The sequence below is a fragment of the Bacillus rossius genome (assembly GCF_032445375.1).
Source record: "Bacillus rossius redtenbacheri isolate Brsri chromosome 4 unlocalized genomic scaffold, Brsri_v3 Brsri_v3_scf4_2, whole genome shotgun sequence".
In the NCBI taxonomy this organism is placed as follows: Eukaryota; Metazoa; Arthropoda; class Insecta; order Phasmatodea; family Bacillidae; genus Bacillus; species Bacillus rossius.
In genome coordinates, this window is record NW_026962011.1 from 40,485,333 (window position 1) to 40,507,767 (window position 22,435).

General features: G+C 36.7%; 1 protein-coding gene across 11 annotated transcripts in view; it reads right to left on the minus strand.

The window, feature by feature from the left end:
- LOC134542114 (uncharacterized) overlaps positions 1-22,435 on the minus strand; it is a 127,536-nt gene that overhangs the window by 23,850 nt on the left and 81,251 nt on the right. For all 11 annotated transcript variants that reach the window (XM_063386075.1, XM_063386077.1, XM_063386069.1 and 8 more), the window contains 3 exons: positions 8,467-8,689; positions 5,750-5,998; positions 3,302-3,447 (listed from right to left, as the gene is read on the minus strand). In XM_063386075.1, coding sequence (XP_063242145.1) covers positions 3,302-3,447; positions 5,750-5,998; positions 8,467-8,689 — 618 coding nt within the window. The remainder of the gene's footprint in view (positions 1-3,301; positions 3,448-5,749; positions 5,999-8,466; positions 8,690-22,435) is intronic.

The following is a 22,435-nucleotide window of genomic DNA, read 5'->3' on the forward strand; positions in this document are numbered from 1 at the left end:
AAAATGGTAGATGGCCAAACAAGGCCTCAGCTTAGGTGTAAAAATTTTACTGTGCGACCACGGTGTGGTAGCTGGTTAGAGTGAGGTTAGCCGTGGAACTGAACATGTTAGCGTATGCAAGCGTTTAAAAGATTACTGAAACAGACCAAACTACAGTATCTGGCAGATGCAGTGCTGCAATGATGTGTCTTATTTCTACGATTTGTAACAACCCAGATTATAGCCTTCCTCATGCAATCTCGTAATAATAATTTGTTATAAATTTTGATCATATTTTAGGTTAGATGTAAAGTTTTTTTTCCTTTTTCAAAGTTATTGTGAACGTATTTCACCGGGTTTATTGTTTTTATTTTTAAAATTCATAAATTTATTTTTGAAGTTTTTTTTTTTTGTTGGTTTCTTTGTGTGGGAAGGCGTTGCTGACGTAATTCTCCTTGGTTTTTTCCACGACTGAGGCTTTGTTTCACACGCTAGGCGTTTGAGTCTCAGTCACGGGAGTGTGAGAGAGAAAGAGAAAATTGCTGCGTCGTGGGAACAGAAGTAGTAAGCATGTCGTGGAATTTCTGTTACCATGCGCCGTGATTGGCTGAGAATTAGGTATGTCAGCGAGCCCAGGACACTGCCCGCACAAAGGGAAGGAAGGCTGTAAAGTTAGTCATTGTCCGAGCGCCGGACCAGGCGGTCATTGTTCTGGCACTGTGCTAAGCAGGCCGTGGTGGGGCGATGGCTCCGGGGGGTTAGCTTTTTTTAATGTACATATAATTAATATTTATTCTGTTTGTGCGAAAGATATTGGAAATTTTAAATGAATAAATGAAACAGGTAATAAATCGAAAATTGAGTAAAAATTACTTCGTGACCTGCTATTAATCTGTATGTTCACTCATCACCTAATTTTCAGCTAGCCGGAGGTGGTGAGTAGTAACAGATTTCCTGGACCAGACTGCCTGTCTGTATGTTAAATACAGTGTGACCGTTGGTCTGGGGGGCATTATGCAGTATCATGAAGTTCTGACAAGACTGCGTGGACAGGTAGGCTTATGTGAATTCAGTAAACTACGTAACAAAATCTGAATAGACCAAATATCTGTGTGAGTTATTATAAAGGACTTATTTACTAAATGGGTTAAAAATTTAACAAACATACACACATGCATCATTGAAAATTACTAGGAAAAAGTGGTAATTGTAGGTTTTCTTCATGTCCAGTTTGCCATTGCTTTGTCAGTACGCTCAAGTATTTGTAGCCAATTTATTGAATGACTGTTTACTTTGATATTTGTTTTTAATTATTCTATGAATAAATTTAATTATTTTGACTTATTTTATAAGTCAAATGCAAAAAATGGTTTATTTTACACAATATTGATGTTTTAAAGGAAAATATGTGAAAATTTTAGGGTGTATTGGTCGTAAAGGGTTTTTATCTGAAGGTTAAGAAAAATGTGTGTTGTAGTATTGTATATACCCTGTTTCAGCACATAATCATCGCACCAATATTTTAGGTCGTCAAATTTGGATAAAAAAATCTCTCACGTAAACGTCACATGATGTTTTTGGTCCCGCTATTAGATTCCGAGCGCTTTGTGTAGGTATTTTTTCCTTATAAAACAAAGTATTTTAAAGTAGAAATCTAATATTTATTCGGACATTACAACTTACTAATTTAATTAACGGAAATACGAAGTTGTCTGATGTGCAAATTTTCTTTTAAAGACTTTTTAAACGTAATAACCTTTATCTCTTCATCTGTGTTGCCGCAGTGTACTGCTTATAAAAATGTAGCTGGCGCTAGTTAAGTATGTACTACGACAATAGTTATGCGTTAGTAGAGGCTCACATTTGGATCACAGATTTTAATTTTCTATTTAAAGTTGAAGAAAGGTGTTTGTTGCATGACTTATTAATTTAAATTGTTTGCATGCTTTTGTATACTCTAGTTTTTAAATAAATATACTTTCCATGAATGGGTTTTGTTTTTATGAATAACTTTACCTAACAATATTTTTTGTTGTTTTAGCATAAAAATTGCACCCCTACTTTTCAAACTTGATTTTAGTATGCAATGTGCGATGATTATGCAATAAAACACTGTAAGTGAAAACTTCAAGTAAATACAGTTTTGTCTGAGACTTAGCAAATAGTTGGTTAAAATAAAGTTTTTGTTATAAGGAGGTTTGCTATACACAGATTTCACTTTGTTTTTTGGATGCAAAGCAGTATTAGGTCAAATGCTAAAAATATTAACAAAGTTGAATCAAACTGCTATTATTTTTCTGAGCAAAGCATCATTAAACATAAGTTAATTTTAAAGAATACTGAAATGAGTAAGCTAAAAAAAAGTAATATGGTTAATATGGTACTGATTAAGTGTTGAATCATATATCACAATAATATCATTAAACTAACAAATATAATTTGTTTCCTAATATTATATCACCTCAATAATTAATTGAAGAAATTAAAATGATAGTTCAAACATTTCAAATACTGTTATATCTTCCGTACATAACTCCCTCACTGGCCAACATCCTGTCCTACAATTTCAGAACCAGATCACAACACACATGACTGAACAACCTCACAAGCTGCCATCTTCACTCAGCTTCAACTGCAGGCCTACCACCTTCTCTAAACCACCCATCCTGAATGACAAATACAAACAACAATTTATCTACTGTTGGAAACCAGTACTAAGATACTGGTACAGTAACATTATTTAAGCACTGAGATTAAAACTGCATGTAAATGAGGACGTGAAGCTTAGCTTCATATTGGCAGCTTCAAATTCCTGGTGAAGCAAAACTGAATATCTAAAACAGCTTCGATTCAATTTGCTTAGTTGAAGCTATGAACAAGCCTCGTGAACAGTTAATAATTAGCATATGCACGTAATGATAAGAAAATTACATCAGCACAAAAAAAAAAGGCAATTGTAGCTTGAAATTTAGCTGTGAAAGAAAATACAATGTAAAATCATATCTCTTAGGTACTTAATCATATTTCACTGTAGGTGGGTGAAATTTTCATAGTTAAGTAATTCAATGTGGTGGTGTGTTTCACTGCCCGTGCATGGTTGACAAACTATATTTACGAACACTTTGTGCTCGCTGTTCACACAGTACATAGGTATGAGGTTCACTGAGGGATTGTCGAATGCAACACTCTTAAGCTAAAACAAAGCTAACAACTCGGTCATAAGTAGTTTAACGGACCGTGGAAATGCCTTCAGATTATTACATAGTTGTTATTTGCTTTATTATATAATCATTGGCAATTAATTACCATAGTGACTACTTACTTTGGACCCAAGATGGCCAGTTCAAGCTCAGTGAACTTGTTCAGCATAGCGAGTGTGTCTTCTGCGAGCATGGGTGGTTCATAGAACTCCTCCTTAACCACATCATGTGGGCAGTTGGAGTAGGCTGTTGACACGAACACTACAGCCTGGATGAATGATTGAAAATTTTTAAACATTGATAGTCTTTGTTTCACATAAATGAATTATCACTGGGATACACATGGACATGATAATAACTAAAGATACCAGAGTATTCACTTACATCCAAAACATGTGTGGTTAGGAAAGAATATTTAACTGCCAAACGTAAACCCATTTAAATTCTTGAAAATGTTTTTGGCTCGAGCTCCGTCATCAGTTAAGATTCATTTATCACTGGATATGTTAGCAATAAGGATATGTTATCAATATGGTGTTAAATTATTTCAGCTGACAACACATCAGTACTGAATGTTTCACATTTTAACATCTCACATTTAAAGGAAATAGAAAACACCAAACTGGGATTTGTAGCGCATTCCAGCTACACTGAATACTTCTGAATTATTGCTAAGTACTTTTGTTTGGTCGAGAAGGGATTCAAACTACAGGTCTGCGAGCATTCGTAAAATATTCGGTATTCGTGAACACTATGGACTATGATATTCAATTTGAGATATCAAATAAAATAATATTGTATTATTTGTTACCAATACATACACCAAATAGGTTTCATTAACAAAAAAAAAAGTGAGTCTTTCAGTACTTGCCCGGGATTGGTAACATCTAAACTCGCTAACAAGCAAATTCATGTGTTTTCATGTTGCAAATAAACTTACAATATGAAACTCTGACCAAAAAAAATACGTAGAATTCTTGAAAATAATGCCGAGCGTGATAAATATACGAAAAGTATTCATTTCAGGAAACATGGAAAATATTTTCCCCTTTTTAAAACCTAGCAATAATTCTGATTAATAAGATGGTACTATTGATTTCTCAGGATTAGCCAAATAACACGAGTGCCGAATGTGTTGAAATGTAAATGCCTTAATGCTGAACCTGTGACATTTCCCCCTAGACCGGAATTATCATTGCCTGCGTTTTTGAAGTTATGCTTGTTTAGGCATCTTGAAGGTGAAATATTACTATGCACCACAAATGCAATGAAATAAGCATGCATTAATCAACACAAATTTAAAAGGTTGAAAGTCCAATGTGCATGCAGAAACTGCTGTAGCCATCAGCCAAACATGTGTGTGTGTGTGTATGGGTGTGTGTGTGTGTGTGTGTGTGTGTGTATATATATATAGACACACACACTTTCACGAATATTGGGAGATGTACTAAGCGTATTAATGTGTAGCAAAATAAACTTTATGGTAGTGAAACTATCCTGGAATAAATTTTGTAGTTTTGAATAGTCATAACCAGATATAATCACAAGTTTAAAAATATCTATAATTTATTAGCCAGAAAAATTATGATGAAACAAAATGGCATCAAAGATATTTAACATTTTGTTGGATCTCTAAAGCATTACGAATGCAGTGCTATATCTTAAGTATTTTTGAAACTAAAGGTCGCAAGACCAATAGATGCATATAAAAAAAATTAACCTGAAACACTTTAAAAATACATTATAACCCTAAATGTTTTTACTTAAACGACAGAAATCAGTCTGTAAATACTTCCTAAATACAAATTTTAACCTTACTGAGCTGATTCAACACTTAAGATTTAACAGTAAAAATTTCATCACAAAATTTTTTTATTCAACATGGTGTTGAATATATAAGGCTAGCAATTTCTTGTGTGCCTACAGTATGACGCACGCTGCACTATGTTTTCTGGGTCATCAGTACTTAAAAAACTTTGTAGTTTTCATATATATATATATATATATATATATATATATATATATATATATATGTGTGTGTGTGTGTGTGTGTGTGTGTGTGTGTGTGTGTGTGTCTATATATATACATACACTTATTTTATTCGAGTACCCATATTAAGAAATTAAAATTTTATAAATGTTATCGTTTTCATGGAACTATTTACAAAATGATTGAATTACAAAAATTCAGATAAAAATTAGTATGTTTCATTGTCAAAAGTTGTATGATGTCTTGCGTTTAAAGAAGGTCATTTTTCATGATCATTAAATCAATATATATTTGAAGATTATGAAAACTAGTTTCAATTATAAATTAACTGTTTTGATACAAATCTATGCAGTGAGTGTAAATTCATTACTCTACAACAACAAGATTTCAAACAATGAAAACAAATCTGTGCCGAGATCGCAGATTGTCCATGTTTGTAATACAATGGAATTTGAATTTTGTGGGCATTCTTTAGGTTGAGCTGCTAGGATCACTGCAGTCTTTCCTATATTGTCCTATTACAATATTTGTATTGTTGCACCTGAAAACTGCATGTGGGGTACATAAACTAAGCAGTTACCTTGAGGGAGACGCAGTCACGACAGAGGGCGATGACCTCCATGGTGCCCTTCATGTTGATGTCCACCGCCACCTTCAAGTGCTCGTCGAACCTGACCGTGGCAGCCAGGTGCAGCACGATGTTGACATGTTGGGTCAGGTGATGGTAGTCCGAGTCACTGAGGCCCAGGCGAGGGCTAGAGCAGTCTCCGGCCACGAACACTATCTTGTCCACCGAGTCTGGCTGCTCGCGCTTCATGTGGTCAAACACCTGACGAATCGAGGAAAAGGACAAAGCAAAAAATTTAACTTATTTGTTTTCTACATTTTCTAAATAAATCCATTTTGTCTTTTTTTGATGTGTTGAGTACAAAGTCAATTTTTCATTAATTTTAATATGCTTAACTTTAAAAAAAAATGTGTTCCTAAAGTTTGCATTGAAGTCTAAAAATAAATATCATGGGTTAATATACTACTAAATGTCACTAAACATTTTTGTTAAAATCCGTCACTTGGTTACAGTACATTCTGTATAAAAAAGTGTCAAAGTTAATCAAAAAATTATCTGATGACTTGGGTTATTTTGAGCAAAGTATGTATGGACATGGTGTTATGATTTATTGACTGGTAGTAGCCAGAGATCAACAGTGTGCAGAGCAACAGTGTGCAGAGCAACAGTGTGCAGAGCAACAGTGTGCAGAGCAACAGTGTGCAGAACAACAGTGTGCAGAACAACAGTGTGCAGAACAACAGTGTGAAGAGCAACAGTGTGCAGAGCGACAGTGTTAAGAGCAACAGTGTGAAGAGAAACAGTGTGCTGAGCAGCATTATGCAGAGCAACAGTGTGCAGAACAACAGTATGCAGAACAACAGTGTGCAGAACAACAGTGTGAAGAGCAACAGTGTGCAGAGCAACAGTGTGCAGAACAACAGTATGCAGAACAACAGTGTGCAGAACAACAGTGTGCAGAACAACAGTGTGCAGAGCAACAGTGTGCAGAGCAACAGTGTGCAGAACAACAGTGTGGAGAGCAACAGTGTGCAGAGCAGCATTATGCAGAGCAACAGTGTGCAGAACAACAGTGTGCAGAGCAACAGTGAAAAAAGTGTGCAGAACAACAGTGTGCAGAGCAACAGTGAAAAAAGTGTGCAGAACAACAGTGTGCAGAGCAACAGTGTGCAGAGCAACAGTGTGAAGAGAAACAGTGTGCAGAGCAGCATTATGCAGAGCAACAGTGTGCAGAACAACAGTGTGCAGAACAACAGTGTGAAGAGCAACAGTGTGCAGAGCAACATTTGGTTGGTGTTTCTCATGGGTCGCCCTGATAGATGCTATTAATGTTTGCAGTGGGGGAATATGCTGATATGGTGTTTGTATATAGCGTCTGTGATAGAATAGCAGTTGGTACTTGTGTGTGATACCTGTTGTGTTTCCCGAATCGCAATTGTCTTAATCGTAAAATATTAACCTCAGTATTCCGTACTTTGGGAGAGAATAGATCTCTTTCCAGTGTATCTCTTTCCTATGAGTGAGCTATTCAACAAGATATGGTCGAGCCCGAATACATTCTTGCCACAGTATATAGGAGCCCACGTGCTAGCTAGTACATAATGAATAACCACAATCATTGGTGTTCTCCAATCAAGAGTGTGGAACAATTTTTATGACGAAGGCATGTAAATATGTGCATCATATCTAGCATCTTCAAGATGGAGATCCTCCCCTAGGTTGGAATTTTTTTTAACTGGTTGAATAATAAACAGGATATAAATGTGTACATATTTTTCTGTGACAAAGCAAAACTCACCAGATACTACATTAACAAAAAATTAACACTCATTACTCTTGTAATGTGGGGTTGTGTACAATCCGCTAATAGGGCCATTCAACTTTCCTTGACATCCGGCAGGACATGTTTATTTGCAGTTTTTACAGGACGAACTGCCACCACTATTAGAAGATGAACCATTGGAAATACAGCAAGGCATGTACTTTCTCATTTTACTTGTACAGTGCACGCTTGTAACAGTTAAGAACTCCTAACTAGCTCAATGTGGTCTGACTGTTACATGTAGACATTTAAAGAAATTTTTTGCTGTGAGCCAAAAATACTTTATAAATTTCATGAAAAGTTTCTATCGATGATACCTGAATGAAATAAAGTCTCTCGGAATTCATTCAGCAGAAAGGCTGCCAATAGTCAACAACAATTGTTTCCGGATTAGTCACAAAGAGTTATCTACTTCTAAAACAATTTCTATCCACATGGTACCATAAGGACTGATGAAAAACAAATTATTTGTCAGATATTAAAATCTTGAGGTTACTTGTGATGCACAGTATACACCTAAAGACTTTGTCCTTAACGACAACGTAACTACTCTTGTTTACCTTGTGGGCTCACACCAACAACCGTGTTCATCGAACTATAAATAAAAAATTCCTACAAAGTTCCACAATAGGCACTGCCCAAAGTGACCAAATATCAATACATTTGGAAAATCACATACATGAAATATATGATTATGTGCCTACAGCAATTACATGTATGATATATTTATATTAATGTGCAGACATTAATACATAGTTTGATTTTGAGAACTAACTCTATTCCTGGTCTTCAGTATAATTATAAACCTACATGAAATGAATGTATGCAACTCAGATCTGCATGGAAATATGAAAACTGAAAATGTGCTGTGCTTGATTCAATTCAATAAGTGAAAATGTTTGCTCACCACATTATCTAGCACAATCTTCTTCCTCTGGTCCACGGAGAGACCTCTCTTGGGGCGCACGAGCGCGTACACCGTCCTGACGCCGGGACAGCTGCGGAGGATCTTCTGTATGGTCAGCTTGCCCAAGAAGCCCGTTGCCCCGGTGACGAGCACCCCGCAGTCGCGGTACAAGCCCTGCACCTCCGTGTCGCCCGCAGCGGACATTATTACTGACACTCCGCACCTTGAATGTTTGCCATCGAGGTTTTTGACTGCCGCTTACTTAATGCCTCATAATGCACGGTCACTGTACATCATTGTGACAAGAGGTTCCCATGAATTTGCATACAATACTGCCACTACTACAATGGAAAAACCATGCCGTACAATAAAAACAGTTTCCAAAACAAGCCTTTAAAAATACAAAAGTGCTCTTTTGTCATAAGGTATGATCCAACCGTACAAGAACAGGAGATTATTGGTTATATTTGAAACAAGCCCAATTTATCCCAATTAAAAGTTACCAAACTTTGGATGAAGCTTGATTCTTATGCCTCGTTTCACGTCTCTTGTTTGGCCTAGTAAGTGTTTAATTAGTCCTTTTTTATGGAAAGTTTCATCCTGAACAAATTGCCTCTAACACTGCTGCCACAGATGAGCAGGCCAACGGAAGCAGAGTTAACCCTACACTTATGTATAATGGCCTCTCCAACTGCATGGACGTCTGCATAAGTGCCAGTGCCAGGAGGAGTGTCGTAATAGTTTCAAGTATATATTTTGACAGCTCAGCTATAATATTTCAAATTGGTTTAAGAACTTAAAATTACAATACAACAATAAATAATAATTTTAATATCGTTCACAAGCAGAATAGCTTGAAGAAGGGGTGAAAAAAAATACTACATATATTAATCTAGAGCCTTCCACTGGAAAAAAATTAAACATAAAATTATTTAAAAAACATTAATTCTAAAAACACTTTGTTGCCTAAAATGACTTATGGTAGGTTTTACATTGCACAGTGTTATGCACGTAGGCTTAAGGAGACGGGCCTTCTGGGATCCTAGAAGTCTCTAACCACTGAGGTACCTACTGACTCGGTACTCACAAACTTGAGTCATGCCTGGTGTTGGAATCAAACCCACGGCCATTGTCTTGTTGCCCAAAATTAATGTGAGGGATTTGGAACAGGTGCAATCACCAAACAGCAGTTTAGGATTCACTCACCCAACAGCATTGACTGGCTCAGAACGCTGTACAAGTTAAATTTGTTGGTGGAAGTTTAGTTTATTAACTTTTCCATTATTTATAAATCAAAAGTCAAGTGTGAAAAATTTTAGGAATAAAAAAAAATTCTACTGAAAATATTTCTTCACTCTTTGTATTTAAAACAAACAATAACTTAAGTTAATAAAATTTGATGTTTAACATTTTCATGTAGAAGTATTTAGGTGAAAGCATAGATTATATGTTAACAATATCACTATTCAAATGCATGAATATACATTTTAACAAGTTACACATTTTAAATTAATTTTTTTAGGTGCATTGAAATAATGTACTATGGGACAAACATTTTAATTTGGCATACTTTACTAATATGCATGTTAAATAAAAAAAAATAGAAGTTTCAGATCCAGAAATTAAAATTATATTTTCATCCTATTATCACTATGTAACATTTTACCCTAAAAATTTAAATCTGTTCAAAAATATATTCATACAATAAGTAATATACTATTATTTTCTTTTCACATAAAATATTGATTAATAATATTGCCTTCAAACAACCAAATGCATATGACACTAGTACAAAAAATCCCAATTTCGTCCATCATAATTTTCATTCTTAAGTGTGCAATGTAAAATCTGAAATAAAAATACACCATGAACAAGTGATGCTATTATTTCAATTCTTAGAAGCAGGGCAAAGTGTATTTTGAGTGAAGAGTTAGTTGTGCTCAGTAATAAAAAAAAAGGTTTTATTTGTTGTGTGTGTATATGTTCAAGTGTGTGTCCTCTTGACATTTTTGATGATGTGAACAAGTTAAGATAGTCATAAAATCCACGTTATCAAGTTTACACTGCAAGAACTGGATTTTTCATGAGCCAGTTTGGAGGAGGAGCCAGATGTCTTGTGGTAGAGTAGGGAGTGTGTGTTGGGTGGACCCTAACACTCTGAGATATTCTGTCCAAACATTTACCAGTGCCTTGCTCATGTGTAGCAAAGCTGCCACCAGGCAGTTGGGAAGTGTGACACACACCACAATGTTCTGGATGTTTGGTTCCTGCGTATGTCCTGGTGCTGAGAGAAGGCACATTTCGGATGACGTGGTTAAATCCCAGCTCTAACAAAAACCTGAAAAAACAAGTGGTAATAGGCCTTTAACTACTGTTTACTCTGATGTACTCGCCTCTTAATGACATACTTCTCTTGAATAGCAATAATGTTGGTGCTGTTACAAGCAGTAGCGGCCGGTATTAAAGAGCACAGGTGCACGTGCACACCCAGTTTTCTACGGAACATTTATTCATTTTGTAGAGTTGAAAGTTCCTTTTTATCTACTTTTACCAGTGGCAGAAACCAGAGTTACACTCGTCGCTTTGTTTGCATCTGTCATGGACGTCTGTTTTTATTTTTTCGATTGTGACGATACGGCAAGCAACGCTGTAGTGTTCACAATGGATCTGTGCAAGAAACGCGCTGCCTGCATGCCTGCCTCGGTCCTTTTGCGCATGCGCACGAAGGAATTACGTCACCTCCTACGGGACATTTAACACTGGACGAGTGCACGACTCTTGTGTGCTCGTGATTGTCCTGGCGTTTTGTTGCTCATTGATGGAGTTCCAAATATCAGCACGCACAGCAGCACTGATCAGAGAAGTAAGTCATAACTTATGAATCAGTCCGGTAGATGCCCGTATTGTCCACTCCAATACTATCACCCCTAACCAAACAAACTTCGTTTTCAGTTTTTTTTACGTCCAGTAGAAACAAGTAGTTGCGTGTGGTTCAATGCGAGCGTAAATATCTTTAAATAATTAGTGTGCGTGTGCGTTTGTAAAATATTTTTCTGTGCCTTACGCAGGACATTTTTCTGAGGTATGTTATAAAGTTTCCTTTTGTTGTAACTTTGTAAGACTTTAACTGTGAAAATGTGACTGCGTTATTTGGCGCGTATAGCAAACATGTACGATTTTTAAAAATTCCTACAAACAATTTTAGCGAACAGAAAACTTACGTACGAGGAAAAGTTGACAATTAAAAATTTAGGTCCTGATCAGCCTCATTTAGAAATAACTACGGAAACAGTCACAAAAACGTATTTTCAGACGTAAATTTAACAAAAACATTTACATAAAACACAATTGGCTATGCGGCTGTGTAAAATCAAATGCTCTGTTTTGTTTTCTGTGCCTGATTTTTAGTGCAAGTTAGCGCGTGGACAAAGTCAGGTTATAAGGACCTCGTACATTTGGGCGAGAAAATTAATAAACATGAAAACTCTCTTGCTCACAAAAATGCCAATAATGAACTTACATTGTTAGGTAGAATAAACATCAGTACACAGCTAGACAGTGCTTACAGAGAGTCTGTTAACCCTCCAGCAGTCACGTATATTGTTCTATCGTGAAAGGTCGCGTGGTTGAAAGGTGTCACCCATTTTTTATTTTCATATAATACTGTTAAATAATGCTGTGGTTTGTAAATTATATCTTTCTGCAAGTTTAGGGGTTTCAATAAAGTGCAAAAACCAAAAATATACATTTTACACACATTGCTAATACACATATTTCATTGCACATACATTAGAATCAACCAGTCAATATGGCATTGACAACAAAAACCTCCCTGGAACCTTCACGTCATGATATACACTTTTTACACACATTTTGTATTTACATATGCTCATTGTGCATACTTTATCGGTATTTGTCACTTCACTTTCATATCATACTTTCCACTTGTAAACACTACAGTCTAGCATATTCACATTATTTTTTTACAAACATTCTTCACATACATTTTTTAGATGTTCATTGCACACCCATTTTCCGCATTTTGAACACCATTTTCGTGTCGTCTTGTCCCTGTGGCGTCCACAAAGGAAACAACGTCCTCTGGCACCGTCACGTCCTTTTGATGCATTTGCATTACCTTCTGGTTGTCCGAGTAGAATGTGGGCTCATCGTCTCAGTTCAACTGGAATTTGCGGCAATGTTCAGCGATACTGGATCTGTGGCCTAATCAATTCCCAAGCCAGATCTCCGAGGAATTCACTTCTAGATAATGGCTTTCCCAAATTAAGCTTCAAAATTACTAATGCATTGAGAGCCGAAATGTTCAACAAGTCGAAAAAAACTACCATTGGCCACCTTCGTGTAGTTCTTGCCACGTCGTATTTTTCTATCAGTTGATCAAGTAAATCAACCCCGATTTTTGTCTTGTTGTAAAATATGATTATCTCTGGTTTTCTGAGGTTCCGGTTTCCTCGTCAATGTTGCTGTCATGATGCAAACTTGATAACAACAAAACTGCTTGATTTTTCTTAGAGCAGTATGAAACCAATGTAATATCTTCTTGGAACCCAAACATTGAAGAATTAGGCTCACGCTGTTTATTTGGCAAAAATTCTCTCGGAATTTCAGCCTTGTTTTTTCTGAGAGTGCCGACAAAGGTAAGTCCTTTTGACAAAAGGTTTTTAGCCAGAGGATAGCTGCTAAACCAATTATCTGTGGTCACATTACGATGTGAACCATTGATAGGCTCACACAGCCTCATAACAACATCTGTCGGCGAGTTGCTTTTCCTGAAAGGTCCTTTGGGTTGATTACCTAGGTAACATTCTAAATTCATCGTGTATGCCATTTTTGCATCTACAAGCGCAAACACTTTAATTCCATATTTGGCCGGTTTCTTTGGTAGATACTGACGGAATGGACATTTCCCACGAAATGCCAACAGCTGTTCATCTATCGTGAGATATTCACTAGGAATGAAATATTTTGAAAAATTGTTGTTTACAACTTCAAAAATATTTCTTATGGGAGCAAATTTGTCAAATTCTCTTCGAGTAGCCCTATCTCGAATGTCATCGAAACGAAGGCATCTAAGAAGAAAGAAAAACCTCCGTTTACTCATTGTCAGGTAACAAGATTCTAAGCCATTCCCCTTGGTGTTGTCCCACAATTTATCAATGTTTGTCCTTGAGCCTTTGTAAGTACCTATCAAAAGAAGAAGTCCAAATAAGGCTCTAATTTCCACTTCATCTGTGTTTTTTGCATCACGTTCCCTTTCATATTTACATTTTACAGAATCAATGTAAATATTTGTAGATTCTACAATAATATTGAAAACCTGCTCGTCTATGAAAAGATCTAATATTTTTTCTGGAGAAACGAGCTTTGTGGCTACTCCTTTCGGTCCTGGCAGGTGCATAATTATGTTTTCTCTACGGGTTCTGACATTTTTTTTAGGCAAACTGCAGACCCATTTTGTTTTTCCATTTTTCCCTACAAAAGTTTTATAGTTTTGCTCTTGAGTGTCAGCATCACTGTTCTCGTCACCAGACTGATCAGTGCCAGAATCATGATCACTCTCACACACATAATCACTTTCATCAGAATCCGACTCACCAGCAATCTCGTCTTCTTCAACTTCATTCAGCCACTTCATCCACACGGCTGGATCCGAGGAAACTTCTGTCCTTCTCTTTTTTGGTTCCGCCATACTGGCCTGCAAAGCCAGTAAGGCGTAGTAACAATTATAAAATTTTCAATCAAAAAAAAAATAATAAAATTACAAAAGTGAAAAATTTAAATTTTTACAGCAAATAAGTTCTTTCATATTAAAAACATATAATTTAAATATATAAAGTATCTTTACTGAGAATACATTATTATAAAACAGAAATTAAATTTGCAATCCTACCTTATAACAAAGTTATGTAGATGGTCGCACGGGGGACATATGTCAACCAACTCACTTCTAACAGTAACCACACAACATCGTCAGAGAAAAGCAGGCGACTAACTACAGTGGTACAATCCGCCAAGCCTCACAGAAAGGTACTGTCAGGCTCGGACCGGAAACCCCTCCCAATACCTAGTTCTTGGTAACAAAGAGGAAGTGGGTGACACATGTCAACCACGCGACTGCCAGAGGGTTAAAAAACATAATGAACAAGTGGACAGGAACAGATATATTGTCGGTAGACTGATAGATTGTGTAAAATTTTGTGGAGTGTTTGAACTGGCGTTACGAGGGCATGATGAAAGTGAAACTTCTGAAAATCTGGTGTCTTCAGGGGCCTCGTTAATTTTGTAAGCTTCATCGACATTGCAATGAAAAAACACTTAGAAAATGCCACTGTGTTTAAGGGTACTTCAAAGACGATCCAGAATGAATTGCTAGAATGCATGTGTGTTTGCAGGGAAAGAATTTCAGAGGAAATAAAACAAGCAAGTTATTTAGCTGTAATGGTAGATGAAACCACTGATGTGTCCACTTCACAACAAATGGTATTAGTATTTCGATACGAGAGAAATGGCATCATTTTTGAGAGATTTTGGGGTTTTTTTAATCCAGAAGGTTTAGATGCTGAATCTATATACAAAGCTGTTAATTCAGAAGTAGACTCGCAACTGGGAGAGAACAAGATGAAATTAATTGTGCAGTGCTATGATGGTACTGCTGTCATGAGTGGCCGTATTAATGGAGTGCAAACAAAAACGAGAGAACAGTATCCTTTTGCGTATTACATTCACTGCTATGCTCATCAGTTTAATTTAGTTTTGCAGAAAGCTGTAGCCATAAACAGTTCTGTGAAAATATTTTTCTACAATTTGTCAGGTTTCCCAGAATTCTTTACTCGGTCTTCGCAGAGGACAATACTTGACAGTGTTGTGAAAAAGAGACTTCCAAGATTGGCAGCCACAAGATGGGTTTTCAACATTCGGGCAGTTAACACTGTATTTGAGCAAAAGAACGAGCTGATTGAGTGCTTAGAAGATATCTGTAATTCAGAGTAGAAGACAAAACACGATGAGAAAGCAGTGGACTTGTTTCTAATTTACATGACCCAGTATTTTTATTTTGGCTCGAGTTTTTTTATCGTATCATGCCGCATGCTGACATTTTGTTAAAACAACTGCAAACCACTGACATTGACTCTGGAAAAATCAAAACATGTATTGAGTAGTTTGCAAGTTATGTACAGGTTGCTAGAGATAAAGTGGAGGACATGTGTACTTCAGTGGAGCAAACTGATCAAAACAAAAGGAGAAAATTATCATTTACATCCATAACTGCAAATTCTAAAGAAGTCTGCAATGCAATTATTGTTGGCATTAAAGATAGATTTTTGTTTAATGGTCATTTGATAGTTTCTAAACTTCTTCACGTTAATAGTTTTCCAGTGTTTTCAAATGCATTTCCAAAAGAAGAATTTAGAGTAGCTCTTGAAACATACCCGTTTCTATCAAAGGAGCAACTGCGAACAGAGCTGCAAGTTTTGTATATTAGGAATGACTTTCATCAAGCTGATGGTGCTTTGGTTATACTGCAGTTTATTTTGAGCAATAATCTGGACCAGGACACATTTCCTCAACTTAGTAGTCTTCTGAGGATTATTGTAACAACTCCCATGACAACAAGTGAAGCTGAACGGTGCTTCTCTACTCTCAAGAGGGTCAAGACTTTTCTTCGGAACACTATCAGACGAAAGACTTAGTGCTTTAGCAATGTTGTCAATAGAAAAGACTCTGATAAATATAATGCATGATTTTAATCACAGAGTCATCAACAAGTTTGCTCAGCTGAAAACTATAAGAATGGATTTTTTTTTACAAATAAATAATGGTGCAATCAATACCTTTGTAGCATTTAAGTTTGTAAAAACATATTTTTTAGCTTCACATTGCTTTCAGGTGCAACACTTTGATAAGCTTAAGCCCAGCCACAAATTTGAAAAATCAAGAACATCAAACATAATTTTTTATTATTTATGTGAGGCTTTATCAGCGATCTACCATTATGAATTACAATTTAAAATCTCTTAAAAAAGAACTAGTCTGCTCAATAAGCTTCGTTATGTTAATTCGGGCTACAAATACAGACATGAGTTTGTGTAATAAACTAAATATATCTTTCACGACTTCAAGATAAGCAGTAACTGCTACGGTGCCGCACCAACACAGATAATCTGACACCAAAACAGGCTTCAAGAACGCAGTAAGGTAGGAGGTCTTCTTTTTTTTTTCTTTATGAGTGCATGTGTTCACATGTGTGTATGTATGCAGGGGTGCCCACAAGGGGGGGGTAACGACGCAGACTGCGTCATTAAAATTTCAGGGGGGGGGGGGGGGGGGTGGTTAAAATACGAGAATAATGTATATATTATTTACATAATTATAGCTTCTAATGTGAAAATACGTTTCTGGTGCTTTGATAATTGAAAGGGATCTTGTAAATCAAATTGGCAACCCCGCACTTTCCTCAACAAAAGCAATTTGGCATCTGTCGGTTCAGGATGGAAATATTACCTGATATATGACCAAAATTATTATTAGAAAATCATTTTTAATTAATGCAAAATGTGATAAAATATAATACTAAAAAAGTATAATATTATAAAATAATTGAGTAAATCATTGAGAAAAAGGCATAAAAAAATTGGGGGGGGGGGGGGGGGTGGCGCATCATTAGGTTAGGGGGGGGAGAGTCATAGTGTTTGGGGGGGGGGGGGGGGGGCACCTATGATGTACGAGTGTGTGAACACCCATAATTTAACATCACCGGCCGCTACTGGGTCAGCGGCATGTGGAACACCCTAAGCGCCCACTGCGATTAGGCAGGAGCGGGCTAAGTCCAGGTACAGGTGTCAACGCCGGAGTCAGGAGGGCCAAACTCGCCGCACACGGGCCAACTGACGCCCTGAGTAAGAGTTTCCAGTCGGGTCCACGTGCCCACTCACGTGGTGGCGCCCACTAATTCCGCAATCAGTATAAAACGCAACACAGTGTGCCGGAAATTAGGTCTTTCAGCACGTTTTTTTTATTTTTATTATAATTTTAAATTATTTTTTAAAAACTTGTTTTTTATTTTTATTGTTACACAAGGGTGATTTACACTTTGTTAAGCTGGTGTACTCTACTTAGTTAAACTTAGCGGCAGTAGCCCGAGGCACCTTTTCACAGGAACCCATCTGATCGCTTGCAGTCACGTCCATGATCTGTAATATTATTTCCCTACATGACTAAATTTGCATAGAGCAGCTTCTGGCTTGCAAGCTCTATTTCTTAGAGGCACGCTGAGCCCAGCGAGTCTCGGCACGAACGAGTACCCTGTGGACCTTTTTTCCCAGCCTCGTTGTGTTTTTTGTCCACCCTCACCCCCCCCCCCCCCCATCTCCCCCCCTTAGTTCTCAGAATTTGGCCCAGGATCATTGCCCTGAGGTGAACTCGCCAGGCAGTGGCCTACTTCAAGGACGATTTGCCACAGAAAAAATATGTGCAGATATGGACCACCCAAGACATCTAGTGGCAGAAACAGTTACTGCTGCACTTGTCGCCCGCGAGTGGAGCTAACACCCGCGACACCTAGTGGCGACTTTGCTAACCTCCTTCTTTTCTTCCCCTTAAGGCCTCCAGAGAGCAGCACCGACTACGCCATAAGGCCCTAGAGTCATTCCATATCAAATCAACCAATGAAATATTAATTTAGAAACTTCATGTTTCATGTTTATATGATTTTTTGTATTTTGATAATAAGAACTTAATACATTATAAATCCATTTTTTTTAAATTTAAATCTTGAGTAGTTTTTTTGTATTAAATTTTTGAAAAATGCCAAACTAGCCAATTTTAGCAATGTTTTGGATCACTCAAATACTTGTAGGTTTCCAACCAATGGTGCTAGAAGGCTGTTAGACAGCTCATTTTAAATGTCATTGAATGGGCTTCAATTTGATATGTAACTTTACCAACTTCAGGGAAAAAAAATATTTTTAATTGTTTTCAAAATTTTTAATTTCTAAAAAACACCATTATCAATTTTTTTTTTTTTTAAAGTATGTTATTCCTACATATATTGGTTAGATTTGTGCCAAATTTCAAGGTGGAGAATCAATGGGATCATGAGTAAATAAAAATGAGAAGTTTAGTAGATGCTTAAGGGGTAGATAAATAAATGCTTTAAGCGTCAGTTGGACGTTATGGGTTTTTGGAAGACAACATTGAAAAACTGCAAAACAACAATCCTACATAATGTTATTTGCCAACTTTATTAGCAGACGTCCTAAAAAGACAATTCTCGAGCGTTGTTTCTTCTGCAGCAATTAAATGTTCGAAATTACCAAGGCAGAAGTTTGGTCTTCAAGTAACCTTCAGTTTTTAATTAATGCATTTAGCTCTGGTTTAGATACCATGCCGCCTTAAGAAATAGTTGCAGCAAGGAAGAGTAGCATAATTTTACATCAAATTTTGACTTAGTAAAGTATTCAAATTTTATTGTTATAGACTAAAATTTTTTACAAATTATAAAACACGGATAACAAATCTTACCTTACATTCATCCAGTGTTCTTTGATTAAACATTTGATCAATATGATAATACAAAGCACGTGATCTTGCTGAACAGATGTAGCCTAAGTTCAAAGCACATGATCTTGCTGAAAGGATGTAGCTTAAGTTATAACTGACAAAACATATAATTGCTCATGAAAAAAATTTGTTTAGTATATATTTAATTATTTTCAGTTTTCACTTAGGTTGTGGCATACTTCGTTCAAGCAGGTGTGATGTCTCTACAATCTCTTCTTTAGTGAGTGTAAAAGTTCTCCCAGTTGCTGTACAAGGTTCAACCTTTTTAAGAAGATCTTCAGTTCTAATGTCTAGTATATCGGCTCTTGGTGTTGGATAAAAAAAGGAAGCAGCAGGTCCTTTGGGATGTAAAAAACTGAATTTAACTTCATTATTCTCATTATTTTTTGCCAATAAACATGCAAGCCACCAAAAGTTATCGTATTTCACAGTAACATGTTTTGTCAGTTATAACTTAGGCTACATCCTTTCAGCAAGATCATGTGCTTTGAACTTAGGCTACATCTGCTCAGCAAGATCACGTGCTTTGTATTATCATATTGATCAAATGTTTAATCAAAGAACACTGGATGAATCTAAGGTAAGATTTGTTATCCGTGTTTTATAATTTGTAAAAAAATTTTAGTCTATAACAATAAAATTTGAATACTTTACTAAGTCAAAATTTTATGTAAAATTATGCTACTCTTCCTTGCTGCAACTATTTCTTAAGGCGGCATGGTATCTAAACCAGAGCTAAATGCATTAATTAAAAACTGAAGGTTACTTGAAGCCCAAACTTCTGCCTTGGTAATTTGCTGCAGAAGAAACAACGCTCGAGAATTGTCTTTTTAGGACGTCTGCTAATAAAGTTGGCAAATAACATTATGTAGGATTGTTGTTTTGCAGTTTTTCAATGTTGTCTTCCAAAAACCCATAACGTCCAACTGACGCTTAAAGCATTTATTTATCTACCCCTTCAGCATCTACTAAACTTCTCATTTTTATTTACTCATGATCCCATTGATTCTCCACCTTGATATTTGGCACAAATCTAACCAATATATGTAGGAATAACATACTTTTTTTTTTAAAAAAAAATCGAAAATGGTGTTTTTTTGAAATTCAATATTAAAATTTTTGAAAAGAAATAAAAATTATTTTTTTTTCTGAAGTTGGTCATGTTAGATATCAAATTGAAGCCCATTCTATGACCTTTAAAATGAGCTGTCAAACAGCCTTCTAGCACCATTAGTTGGAAACCTACAAGTATTTGAGTGATCCAAAACATTGCTAAAATTGGCTATTTTTGCAATTTTCAAAAATTTATAAAAAAACTACTCAAATTTTTTTTTTTTAGAAAAAATAGATTTATAATGTATTTAGTTGATATTACCAATATACAAAAAAACATGAAAATCTAAGGTGTAGAGGTTAAGGCATCTGGTTGATTTCATATGTAAATACCCCCTATGCTTTGCACTTGTGTCCAGTAAAAGTCGATTGTATGTTGCTTTCTGTGCCCGCCGGTAGAGAGCGCGGTGGTCGTCCTTCGGCGCATCAACTGATGTGTTGTCGTTACGCCCACCTCGGTCACCTCCGGAAGTTCACAGCCCAGAGCCGAACCTTCCCCCTCTTTTCCCTAGAGCCGAGCGCCTGTTTTAATTAGGAGCTTTGTCCGCCATTGCGACACTTAGACTTCGGCTACTTACCATGTCATCTCGGCGTCCCCTCTGTTGAGAGGCTTTTTCGCGGCAACGACGAACTCTTTCGAATAAGGAATGTAGTCAGCAGTGTTAAGGAATGTGATCCCAGTTTGAAAATGTAGCAGTAGCCTGTCAGTCGTTGTCATTAGGCAACAAGTTATGTCTTAGTTTAAATTGTATTATTTTTTTATTTTCCTAAATCATGGTTTCTTCCGCGTCCTCCGCGCTATTCTCTGTCTGCGCCTTTTGGAGTCCTGCGCGAGACTATTCGTGAGTCCAGGAGCTACACCCTGTTTGGGTCCAACATTTGGGCGCAGAAATTGCACCCATCATGTTGTCCAGGACCTCGAGCTTCGAGTCTCTTTAAGAAGAGCTTTATCCCGGCCAGACGTCCAACTTTGAAGCCCCGGGTGATATTTAAACATATAATTTCTCCCTTACAACCAACGAACCTACTTATCTTAATGAATACCAGCGAGCAGTGGCATAAGGAACTTAAAAAACAAGAATATGTGAAAATGTTTAGATGAAACGATAATCACTGTAATAAGTGAACAAATCTAGTATGCTATAATATGTCAGGAAGGATACTTCAAATTTTTTTTTCTGTTATTGATATGTTAAAAAGATAGTATGACTTGTTTTAATAATATGGGGCCGGCCCCCTTTTAATAACTATAATATATTGTTAATACCCTTCATTGTGAAACTTAAACAATCCAAAACAAATTTAATTATTTTTAAATAAACCTGGAAACCTATAGACCAATCTACTTATGTAATAATTTATTTACTTCTTATTAACCTATATCTATTTAAACGATCCTCTAGCTCCCAAGTTGCTTGTGTGCAGGGAGTATCAAATTGTCTTGTTCACCACCTCGTGCCACCTCTGGTAATACGTACTTGTATTTTTCTTTATATGTTTTGCTCAGCTGTTCCCTAGGATTTTTTTTATTAAATTAAAATAATATAATTTTGGGGCACGAGGGGCATTTCAACCGGTAGGCCCTTAGCTTGTCAATGATCTTCCCGCATTTTGCGGCTGAGATGTAGTGACTTGTCTGAGCTTGTGTGCGCACCAGACGGCTCGCGCTGGAGGTAGCAGCAACTCACCAACCCACGTATCTGAAGTTTCACTGTCCCCAATCCGGGCCTTGTCAAAGCACCTCGTATTCCCTGTTCCTGCTTTCTCCCAGCAAGCCATATGCCGTGCTTGAGCCTGACGGCACTAAGTTTGGTATCGCAGATAGCCTCATTTAATGCTGGAGCGTGAACTGGAATTCTGAATTCCTTTAAAAATTCGTCCTAAGCCAGGTCTGAGTTGAGAGCTGGATCCCTCACACACTGTTTGTAGTCCATTAAACTATTTTACACTTAAATAATTCATAAATTAAAAAACTAAAGGAGACTATTAAGTCAGATGGGGCCAGGTCTGGGCTCTTGACACAAGCTAACAACACCTATACATGTAACAAGACAGGAGTCTGTAGCTGCCTTTTAAGTGTGTGTGTGTGTGTGTCTGTGTGTGTGTCTCTGTGTGTGTGTGTGTGTGCGCGTGCCCATAAATGTAAACCTGAAAAATTACAGGTGCAAAAAATAGCACATGAATTTTAATTTCACGCATATTACGACATGAGCCATCGAAGTGCAGTGACACACAAAATCTCAACAAAAAGCAGATGATGAGCCAGGCATAGACG